Genomic DNA, 12,088 nt, shown 5'->3' with positions numbered 1-12,088 from the left:
TGTTTTAAACAGTTAGCAGAGAGACCACAAAAATTTTTACATAGCTATTTCTTGTTGAAATGGCCAATGAAAAAAGCCCACCCTCCAAATACACAGTGATTAAGAAAGAAAGGAAATAATCACACTTTTAATATTTTATCTTGGCCCCAAATAAGGTAAACATGAATTACATCCAGCAGTGTTGGGAAATCTTCCTAGTTCTCCCATGCAGCTTTAGTCCAGGTGCATGTGGACATGTGTGTTGAGAAAGATGGAGCTTCCCATTGAGTATTTCATTACATTTAACAAATTGGCATTTCTGCCTGAAGATGGCAGGGCCATTAAAACAGAGGAAAAAGCTGTGTCTAAATTTTTAGCAGATTTTTGTGTTAATCTTAGATCCTAGGCTGCAGCTGGAGATACCTAAAACGTCTGTCAATTCAACATCCTGATGATTTGGAGGATTGAAAGAATATTTTTGCAAAGGAAAGAGCAGAGCTCTTCCATTTTGAGAGTAATTTGGTGGGAGTAATTAGGGACATTCAGGTGAATATTCCAAAGAGAGACTGCTGTCTCTCTGTTTATGCTATCCCCTCCTGGGCTGGATCATCTCTGTTTTGATTTTCCTATAACACTATTTCCAATCCAGATGAATTACACTTTGTGTTTTTATTCTTTCCTTTCCTAAGATACATCATGCCAAAGGGAATTCATGTCCTGAAATGATAATATCAAGTATGCCCAATTTTGAGTTCTTGGACGTGCTAGTAAAGGCTCCTCTCTAGTAAGAGGCAATCTTCATTGATTGCTGTAGCTCTTGTGATTACAGAACAACTCTTCACCTGCCTAAATCCAGCTACCTCCTGTGAGAAATTTTTAAGGTTCCTTTTTAATATTACATGATGGTTGGGGCATTGACAGTACACATTTTATAGAAACTGCCTAAGGTATTATTTGATTGGAAAAGGCATATCTTTGTTTTCCTCTGTGATTTTCTAGCCTTTGTTATGAATGTTGCATTACATAAATAGTTGGCTTAGGGAGAAGAAAATGAATACGTCAGGCTTCCCTTTGGTTTTTAAAACTGTACCTAATTTTTAAACCATTTTAAGATACCTCCTATAGGTTTGTCTACCCCATTTTTGTCTGAAGACATTGAAGTTTGGAGTAGTAATGCATATAACCAGGGAGCTTGTTCTCTTGCAGTAGAAAATACTGATGAGTAAACTCATTCAGTCATCTGTAAAATTGCTGAGTGTATCCAAGACAGCTGTTGTGAGTATTGATTAAAGCAGGAGGGGAAGGTCTGGTGCCTCTAGACCTGTCAGAGGTCACCAGGAGAGTAATTAGCTACCAAGTGTCACAGGGCTAAGTGTCATCACAAATAAGGTTTCACCATCACCTTCACTGTTCTCCAGGAACACCAGGAAGATGGGACAAGGAAGTGTGGAAAATGTTTGTGCTAAGTTAAACTAAGACTTATCCACTTATGATTCGCAATTAAAGAGCTTTCTAAGTGTATTTCTGCACTGGCCACCTGAGAGCTCTCTGGTCTCACAGCTGATGAAGGGGGAGGACTTGAAGGCTGCTCATCTGGGGCTATGTTGTAATTTCTTAACTGTTTAATTATTTGAATACCCTTCTAAAAATTATGATGACTTGTATAATGCCTGAGTTCAATACCATATGTGATGTAAATGGGTGTCTGGGCTCTGGTGCAGGATAGGATCTCAAAGGATCGAGGGAAGAGGATTTTTAATTTTATGGAGAGCTGTGTAGTCAGCTGGCAAATTTAGGCCATAAATATTAAATTAGCTATCGTTCTGTGTGAGAAATCCCTAGTCTTGTTTGCAGATTAGTTTTTCAGATGAACAGTTTTACTAGCGGTGTGTTCTTCAGCACAAATACTGTCCCGAAGTTCTGTCCACCTTCTTTTTTTTCCCATCAACCTTTCCCCAGTTTTTTTCCTGTCCTTATTTCCCTATAATACTGCAGGATATGTGGTTGGACTGGTGATTAGCGTTTGGAACCTTTTGTGGAACTCTGTGGTTGTGCGACAACTCACTGATGTGAAAAAACACTTCTCCTTACCCAGAGGAAGTCCCCTGAAAGGGACACTCTACTTTTCACCATTCTGTCCAGGAAAAGATGCCAAGGACTTGGCATGCCATGCACTTCTGAAACCTACCCATGTACCATGTAGACCTCTCCAGTTACCATATCTGTGTGATGCTTAGCACTACTCAAGAATGTTAAAGGCAGAAATTGCTTTGTAGGGAGAAGGTGAATCACCTTCAGGAGGGATCTGCAGGAAAATCAGCATTATTGTAGGGAAATTTTGCTCCTTTTTCAGCTTTCCTTTATTCTCCTGGGTTTTATGCAATCCTGCCTTGTATATCCTCCAGTAGCTCCAGTTCAGTCAGCATTCACTGCCTTACAGCTCCAGCATGGCAGAGGTTCTTTTGTAACTTGGCTTTTGAATTCTGATCATTGAGTGTTAAGACTTGGGAAAGAAAATAATTGTAGAAAATTGGGGCAATATAAGCCATTTTCTGGCCAAAAAAAGAGTAGATGCAGATGCCCCTCTGATACAATGACTGTAATATCACAGCTCCATGCTGGTCACTTATTCATATTCATAAGATCAGCTTTTTTCGTGTGGTTTTCTCTCCTCTTTTTCTTCTTAACGCTTGAGTCAGTTTTATTGCTCATAAAAATCAGTGACTGATGACCCCAGCTAGAGCAGTGCAGACTGCAGACAGCTGTTGTCCAGGCTCCCATCCACTGCTCTGCTGGTGACATGGTCATGATTTGCAGCACTTCTGTTGTTCCGTAGTCTGTGCTCTTTTCTGAGGAGTCATTGCCAATTCTGACAGTGACAAATGCTTGCCAAGGAATAGTGAAGCTAGTTTAAAGTGCAGAGCCATGTGTTACTAGTACACTTGACTGCATACATACTTTGTTTTTGGTGCCAGCAGAAACCAATCTTAATTGTGTCTCCTGGAAAAGATGCAAAACAGTTCAAGGAGAATCTGAAGCAGCTTTTGTTCTATTGAAAGTGAGAATGAATGTACAGAGGTAGTAAAAGGGGATCATTTCCTGTCTTTGCATCTTTGTTTGGGAGTTACTTGCAGACACTCTGTGATGGAGGAGCATGGTGAATGAATGCCTGTATCCAGGTTGCATTTGATAAAGATTAAGCCATGTCCTGTCCAACCTAGTTTAAAGATCTCTTACGGATTCGATTTTGCCTGTTCTCCCCACAGCTAAGGACTGTCTGTGTAAGTTGGGTGGCTTCAGGGACTACTTGTCTCTTTGTTAATAAATGTACATTCTGCAGAGGTTCTGTCTGTGGGAGGCTGTTTCTGGAGGAAGGGTACCTGAAGGACAAGGTTTGCCCTGCTCTGACAGTAGTGAATAGGCCTCCAGGACCCTTTCAAGCCATCTGCCCCTGAATTGGTCATGCTTTAGAAGGTAATGACCCAAGAAGAGAGTAGTTGCAAGAAACGTAGAGCCTAGAGCTCCTAGATGCTCTTACAGAAATAAAGTAGTATAAATCTGGCTGGCCTTGAAGAGGGAATACACACTGCTCCAGCCAACATAAACACCTGGAAGAAGGAGAAGGTCTGTAGTGAACGAGGAGCAATGAATGGGCTGGTCACTTCAGCATGTGAAGCAGGGCATGGCTCTTGGGTGTCCCCAGAACATGAAGCATTCCCCCTTGATTTTTCCTCTGTTCAGCCACTGCCCTGGTGGTTCCAGCTGGCCACTGCAGAGGTGGCCACTTGCCCTTCTGCAATAATCCCTTGCTCCTCCTCTCCCAGCCTCAGCTGCTCTGGAGCACTGCGGATCCCACGCCTGTCATTGCAGATCAGGGGATGTTGCCTGCACTAGACCCAGTATGGAGGAGTAAAGGCCAGACACTGCCCTCAGAGCAATTCCCAGCACTCCCATCGACTGTGGTGTGCTGTGTGTTTCTATTGGAGGCAACACTAACTAAACACTGAGGAACTGTCTTCTACATGAAAGTAAAATGCTTCCATGCTTTCAGGCCACTATGTGATCTAGTTCTCTCCCTTTTGATTTTAGAGGAGTATAAAGAAGAAACTGCTTGAACTTTAGTAACTAATAACCAAGGGAAACCTAGTTTGAGTGTCAAAAATCTCACAAGGCATCTCTACTTCAGATTAGGAAGGTAATCTGGTATTTTGCTCAGCAGAGATGGAACAAGCTAATCAAGACCATCTCTTGGCATATTTTTGTGCTTTCATCTTGGTAACAAGGTGCTGCTGCTCTGGACTTTACATCCTGTTAGTTTGCATTAGTAACTCACAGCGAGTATCTCTGCAAAAGGATTCTGGGCAGAGGATGCTCTCCCTCGCATTGTCTTTGCGTTCCAACCCCTGCCTCTCCTCCTTCTCTGGGGAGATGCTAATCTCGCAGTGTTTTACTTTCTGCATTTGGGTCCATATGTGACAACCGTGTGTCTGATCACCACAATCTCGCACAGTTATTGTACCCCAGGGAAAGGGAGCCAAAAAAACATATGGGGCTAGAGAAAACGGTGTGCTTCACTGCTCACAGGCATATTTCAGAGACAACAGACTCTTTGGTATTTCACAGAAAAGATGTGCGCTCCCCAAAGTCTTTTGGAAGTGAAATCAAGGTTGTGATTTTCTTTTCCTCAACCAGTGCTGCAGAAATACAATAATTATTCTAAAATCAGTGCTTCAGTTTTTAAGATTTTAATAATCATTTATGTCATGACAAATCCTAGTTGTGCATTCACTAAGGTCTGCTTCTATTAGGAAAAAAAAATCTGGTACTTTTTTCTGCTGACTGAGCAAGTGGGCACACAGGTGCAAACACCTGCCCACGTGTACACACTGGGGTTAAAAGTTACAGGCTGAAGTGTTCATGTGAAAATAGATGTAGATTCGCACCTTGTCTAGCCCTGCATCCACTCCCCCCTCCCTCCTAGGCTGTGTCTCCAGTGGCTCGAAACAAGCAATTTCCTACTCTGATACTTTTCCTTTATCCAGCCCTCCTGATATACACACTTAGATTTACTGCAGCCTCTTGTAGCCTTAGCAACTGCTACCACTTAAGGTTTGTATCTGGAGGGAAAGGTAATGGGTAGAGGAAATGCCAAGGGATAGAAAGCAGCATCCTAAACTGGGGGAGGAGGAAGATACTGAATTGTCTGAAATGCCTCTCAGTAGCCTTGATACCAGATACCAGTATTTATTACTACACATTAGACATGAGTTTGCAAAAGCTCTTCTTAGGCCCTGATGTTTCCTCATTTAGGAAAAATGGACATTATCCAAACTGGAGTCATCTGCCTGGCACCCTGAGATTTGTGCTCCCTCCTGGTGCTGCACAGAGGAAAGATGCAAGAGTAGGAAACAGACCCAATAAGCAGAACTTGCTGGAAAATTGATCCAGCTAGTTCATTAAATCTGCAAAAGGTCCTTTAAAGCTTGATCCACTTCATCCTGCTCTCAAGTTTGAGCTTGTATGGTCCCAGAGACATAGGAGGAGTCACTGGGACAGGGATGAGATGGCCTGTGTGTAGTGACCTCACCTGGAGAGGCTAAACTTGGAATATGTACAGCAATTACGAGCAAGTGGGGAAAAACAGTTTGAGAAGCATGTCTTCACCTTATGTGCCAGTATCCACTATTGTGAAGTAATGAACATGCTGCATTATGTAGGTATTTACATCAGATGAGAGTGTATTTTAGTGTGATGTTTGTGACTTGAGAAAACCTTTAGTCAAATTCCATTGTGACTGCCTTTGCAAAACAGCTACAGAAAGTCTTCCAGGACTAAAACACAGAATTTTTAATGACATTAATGATTGTAGCAAACTTTACTATGTGAAATATTCATTTAATACATTGTTCTTCCAACATTGTGCTCAGCAGTTGCACTGGGCTGGGTATTCAGCTATCGCTATCGTGGACCTTAAAATATCACCCAATGAGATTATCTGACACAATTACATGTTTCGAGGCTATTAAGAAAAAGCCATCTTATGACTGTGTATAAAACCATAATGCCAGCCTATCAGAGCCTCTCAGAGTATAAAATAACAAATTAACAGAAAATAATTGCTTTTCTTCAGTATCATCAGCTTTAAAAAAGTCCTGTAAATCCCTGTGTAAAGGTCTGGGTTTTTATCAAACACCTTTTTAAGGCCTTCATTACCAGGAGAAGCCATTCAAGGGTTTCTGTAGTATTGACTCAAGGGAAAGAGCCCCAAATACATCAAAATCAGGAACATTTTGCCTGTTTCATATTCATAGTTTCTTCTTTATGTGTGACTGATTTATTCTGCTGTGTGCCCCCAGGGTGTGCATTGTCCAAAATAAAGGCTGCCAAAAAAAAAATGAGAACAGAGCAAGTGGCGGGGTGGGGGGAGTTCAACTGAGGTTTTTAAATGCTGTGAGACTATTGCACATCTTGCATCCTCATGTGTGAATTCACCTTATGGTGTTTCTTAGGAAAAGAATATGTGAGTCTATTTAGTGAGTATACTCACTAAATAAATAACTTCAGCACAATGCAAGACATCATGCCTGAAAATAGAAAGCTGCTCCCAGACAGTGACTCCATGCTGTGAAATCCACTCTCTCCTGCTTCTGTATTGTCTTAAGTTGTACTTGTGCTGCCATAGCTTGTGCTTGTGTTATAAAGCTCTGTGCCTGTGCAGTAGAAAGTACAGATGCATGGAAAGCAAGGACCTGGGATTATTTTAGGTTCTGGTTTCGCCTAAGAGATGGTTTGGTTTTCAGTGCCATTCCCCCCCACCACCCCCAGCATGTATGGATGTTGGAAACAAAGGGAGCACAAATTACTTTGACAAAGTCTGCCCATGGGCTCTCTATGGGGAGCACAATGCCCGAGTTGCAGAGCCCCAGACTGCAAGGCAGGAACTCAGAAGCCACTACGTGCAAATATGTTTGAGCAAGGGAACCAGCAACTTGGCAAAAGCACAGCTCACCAGGCCTCCTGCAAACTTTGCCCAGGTGTTGAGGAGCAGCTGAAGGGTGGCAATGAGGGGGATCTTTCTGAAATGGGAAGCTATTGTTTAGCACCGGACAGATGAGAGCAGACCCTTCTCCTGCCCACAATAGCTGCTCATACCAAGCAAGACTCATTAAATATTCAGTTCCAGCCTCAAGCAGCTCATTAAGTCAGCAATGAGCAGTGACGCTGGTGTTGGAAAACCCTGCCTCAGTTAACATCACCATGCAGAGTCTCCCTGGATCTCTTGATGTTACTCTGCTCAGTACCTTTTCTGTGATGACCAGCTTGTGCTCTCTGCTTTGCATTAAATACAGGTAAAAATGAGTCAGGTGGATTTAAGTTCTGCTCTTCCTTATAGGCCTTTTCAGAGATGAGTCCTCGGGCCCAAGCTAAGTGTCTATTGCATTTTTCAGGAGAAGCATATGTAATACAAGTTTTCAGGAGGAGGGTTATATGGCTTTAGTGTTACAAATAAAAAACCTTAATGTTTGAAGAATAACTTTCATAGCAGAGCATCATGATATGAAGCAGTTACGGATGCTGTATTACTGTCTGCTGGCTGTTACACAGCAGAAACTTTTACAGTAAGTGTATTTTCCCTGGAAATGCGAGTGTCTCAGGTAGATTTGGGCTTGAACTGTTTGCTGAATATGTTTTTTGTGTGCAGAGTTTCTTTCTGAATGATGTATTTGAAACCTGTTTTGCAGCCACTAACTTTTATGAGTATAATTCATATTCTATAGTGCTTAGCAATAATATATAGAGGCATTTATGATGGGTGGATGTCAGATGTCAGTGAATTAGAGCACACCAGAATCTGGAATTAGGTTTGTAATTGTAGAAAATGCACATATATTTTCATGCATCAATGTTTTAAAACTATAACATCTGAAAGTATGGAGCAGAAATGGAGAAGCAGAACACGTACAAAAGTTTTTGTCTGTTTTTTTTCAGAGGCAGTTTTTCACACTCTGGGTGTATTTTTTTTTTCTTTCTCCTTTAACAGAAAGTGTTTCCAGACTGCTCATTTCTATGTGGAGGACAGCAGTTCCCCCCGTGTGGTCCCCAATGAAAGTATTCCCATTATACCTATTCCAGGTAAGACGGGCTTAATCTCCTGTGTTTGTACTACTTGAAGTCTGTTTTAATTACACAAAGAAGAGAAGGTTATGCTTGTGATAAATCATGGGGTTTTGGTAGAAATTTTTTGTATCGGTGCTGCTTCATTTAATTTAATGTGCTTTGCAATGGGGCTCTCAGTGCCAATGCTGTATTTTTCCACAGGCACCTCTCCCACGTTGTTTTAATAGAAATTTCAGAATAACCTTTGTAAAATGTCAAAAACATGAGTAACACTTCTTAAAAACACCAAGGCATTGCATCCAGGGTGAAACCAGCTGCTCTGTCAGGGCAGGTTGTGGAGGAGGGATATGCAGCTCCACTGCTCTCTCGAGACTGTGGCCCTTGCTCCCACTTTGTGTATGCAGAGGTGGTGTCTGGGGGTCTCAGGGAGGACAGCGAGACACAGGGATGAGCAAACAATCTCAAGGAAAGTCCAAAGCCATCTGTTAATTTGGTATTAATCAAGTTACCAAAGGTCAAATTCTCCTCTCAGCTAGACTGAGAATGAAGCTGGAAGCAGAGTTTAGTGCTATTCTCTCTTCACAAGGCATTTCCCCTGGGAATTATTAAGTGCAGGATGCAGCTGCCTTGAAGCCGTGATGACAGAGAGCAGCTTGGTGTTACTGTGGCCTTTGCAGCCAGTGCCTTGTTCGATGATGGTCAGTCTCACATGCAAAATTAAGATACCCAAAATGTTGTACTGACCTCAGTCTGTCAAAGGCTCATACTTGTTGCTGGAAAGTGTTTTAAGTTTCCTTGTCATATTCTGTAATTTGTGTCATTGGCCTGGGGTTCAATCTGCAGTTAAATAGGTTCATTTTGCCAAAAAAACATTCGAAGACTTTTCTGAGACACTGAAGAAATGTGCCTCCTAGAAAAGTGAAAGAGTACAGTTATATTTTCCTTGGTTTCATTCAGTAGATGTGTGACTTATTTCTAGAAAGAGTCTTTCAAAGTACCCATGGGAACTAGTATGAAAGGTCAGCTATTACATTCCTACAGAAAGCAGTTTGCCTTGCAGTCTGATGGTGTGCCACTGAAAATGAAGAGAACAAGCTCTCGTTTCCTCTCCTTTCTGTGGCAGACTAAAATGTATGTCCTGGCCACCTCACGTCCTTAGCAAGAAGGCATCCTTCTTACTCTCCTTTAGGGTAACAGAAGGTGACAGGTTTTGGTCTTAGAACACCTGCAGTGAGTTTTCACAAAAGTACTTAAATAGCTGGAGAACTCCATTCTTTCTATGGTGAAACCAAGAGGAACAACTCCCTGTTGGGGCTGCCTGTGGCTGTCAGTGTAATGGTCCCACCATGCCTGCTCTCGTGTGATGCCTCCTTGGAGCTTGTGGGGAAGCAGGGGGGGCCAAGCTGGGCTCTGTGCAGAGAGCAGTGTCAAAACCCAGGAGATTATAAACACAAGGCACTGGCAGGAGGGAAGTTCTCCCCTCAGAGAGAAGCCTCTTTGGCCAACATAGAGTATTTGTGCTGTAATTGAGACAAGTTTTTCTTAGATAAATGAATCAGCAGAAAGCTCCATCTTCTCCTGCTGCAGTGTATGTTGTTGAGACAGTGGTTCTTCCCTGCTGCACAGAGATATTTTGATGGTCAGTCCATTAAGATTGGACTGCATTCATATGAATTTTAAGAAGTAGTTCCATTAAAACTGTGCAGATAGCAGGGACTGTAAGGCCAGCACATGCACCAGGGCTTCTCCAGCAGCTGTTCTGGCACATAAAACCAGGTGACTGGGCACGGAACAGTGCCTTTTTGGGACATCTTCCCGTGACTAGAGCAAGCCAAGTTGTTGACCACAGCAGCTCTGGGACTGACATGATGGTGGTGTCACTGCAGTGCACTCTGTGGTCTGCTCAGACTTGGTAATGCTAAGAAAGAGCTGCTCACCCCTGATAAGGGGCACTGCAGGTTAAGGCACCCCATGAGCAAGTGCTGCAGGACACCTTGTGAAGCTTTGTTGTTAAAAAAACTGCAAGGATTGCTGATGAGCTCTAAGGCACATCAAGAACTGGACCCTAGAAAGAAGTTTAATCTAATTGTATGCAAAGGTGAATCCAACCCTCGAATTCCCAGTCTAATGACAACATTTTTGTGGATATAGTGGTCATACAGACACCTGCATACAGACATCCAAATGGAGGGGCCTTAATCTGAAGCTGAATCATGCCCAGAAAATCTTAAGAGAGAATGAACTGATGAATTCGAAGATCTTGGCACTGACAGTAAAGCTGTTCAGGTCACCAAAAGCCAAATCACCCTCTGGAAGTGCCTCGCTCTGTGTATTAACTACTACCTATACAAGGAGTCCATAATGAGGCTCAAAGATAGTAGAGATAAATTCCAGTTATGTTGGCTTTTTCCAAAGATGCAGGATAATGCCTGGAAAGATCTTGAAGCTCTCCTAGGCATTTTCCTTGTTTGGAGATGTAGAAGAGGGCTGTTTTCCCCCATATACCTGTAGCTGAATGACAGTCTTCCTTGACGTCAGCTGCTGCTCCCACATAGACAGCCCACTGAAATGCCTTAAAAACATGAAATGACAAAATTCTCCTTTGAACTGATGGCAACTGATGAAATGATAAGCCTATGAACTTTTCCTCTGGAAGCTGCCAGAGAGTGTGAGAAAGTCTTACTTGCCATGTTGATTCTAGAAGCAAAATTTAAGTGGCATTTTCACAGAAACAAGGTTTTTGAAGTAGCCCTGTTAGCTTGTGAAACCCCATCCTTACGTGAGAAATTTGACTAGACTCCTGTAGGAACGTGCCTCTACCTCCTACAGTTCAGTGGACCAACCTCCACCCTCGGGTATGAGCAAGCAGCCACACTGATGGCAGTTTAGAACAGTGTGGCTGAAGATGTTCAACACATTTACCAAGGCCCATCTACAGCACGCAGGGAGCTGCCAGGTAGAGGAAACTGAGTGGGTTTGGGTTGGCTGGTCCTGGCCCAGGTATGGGGTGGCTCTGCCAGGTGTCTGGGAACCAGGCACAGCGACGTCCTGACGCAACTCAAGAGGTTTCAGAGGCAGCAATGGTGTCTCTGCGTTCCACCACTCTGCTCCATGACATGTTGGCATGATCAGAGGTAGCGTTTGTGTTTATTTCTGCACCCCGTCCTGCTCTTGTTTATGCAAACCCTCTGTTTTCTCAGGTCTGTGAACTCTAAATTAATCTGCCAGCTACCTGACATATGCACACAGTACAACTTTTCAGGTGCAAAATCTAAAAAAAAAAACCTTCTCCAAAAGGAATGATTTTACCCATTTTCTATTTCACTTCCCTTGGCATACGTACTTAATTATTGTGCATGAAGCCACATCACCCATAGGTGTGTGCCTATCTGTGCAAATTCCCTCTGAGATCCAAATCATTATCATTATTCATAATTATCTGCACTGCTTGATCCAGAGAAGCACAGGACAAAGGAGTTATTAACTGAGTCACCCACTGGATATTACATCTGAGACATAAATCTCAACTCGCATAAGCCTCACACCTGACAGTAATGCATCTGTAATCAATGGCAGATTTCTGAAAACTCCCCTGCCATTAAGCCCAACAAAATTATTTCTCCATATCTTCTCTCTTAGCCTCCATGCCTCAGTTAATTTTCGCCACATCTACATCATCTTTTCCTGGATCTCTTCACTAAAACATTTGGTCTTGGAAAGATCTCAGTCAGCAAACCTGCCCCTGCTTCTCTTTGTTCAGTCTTTTCCATTGCTGGGACTGACTTTCTGGATCTTTCTGGACTTGACCCTTTCCAGTAGACTTAGATAAGTAACAACAACAGCAGCAACATAGCTGCAGACCTGTGTAGCAAGACCTGTGTTGCAACACTGAAAACCAAAACACATCCTTTAGCAGTTTTCCTTTCTTGTCATCTCAAGACCTGCTCCATGACAGCAGCGCAGACATGCACCTCTGTGCAACTTAGATGAT

The 12,088-nt window shown here is 42.7% G+C and overlaps 1 protein-coding gene across 1 annotated transcript in view; it reads left to right on the top strand.

Moving 5' to 3' along the window:
• The window catches only part of PTPRG (protein tyrosine phosphatase receptor type G), a 397,672-nt gene that overhangs the window by 347,031 nt on the left and 38,553 nt on the right, over nucleotides 1-12,088 (top strand). Inside the window, exon 14 of the mRNA XM_051788769.1 lies at nucleotides 8,021-8,112. Coding sequence (XP_051644729.1) covers nucleotides 8,021-8,112 — 92 coding nt within the window. The remainder of the gene's footprint in view (nucleotides 1-8,020; nucleotides 8,113-12,088) is intronic.

This window comes from Manacus candei, unplaced genomic scaffold, assembly GCF_025592945.1.
Source record: "Manacus candei isolate 608988 ecotype Guabito, Panama unplaced genomic scaffold, ASM2559294v1 h1tg000025l, whole genome shotgun sequence".
Lineage (NCBI taxonomy): Eukaryota > Metazoa > Chordata > Aves > Passeriformes > Pipridae > Manacus > Manacus candei.
The sequence above is the reverse complement of the archived record's forward strand: the minus strand, read 5'-3'. Positions and strand labels throughout refer to the sequence as shown.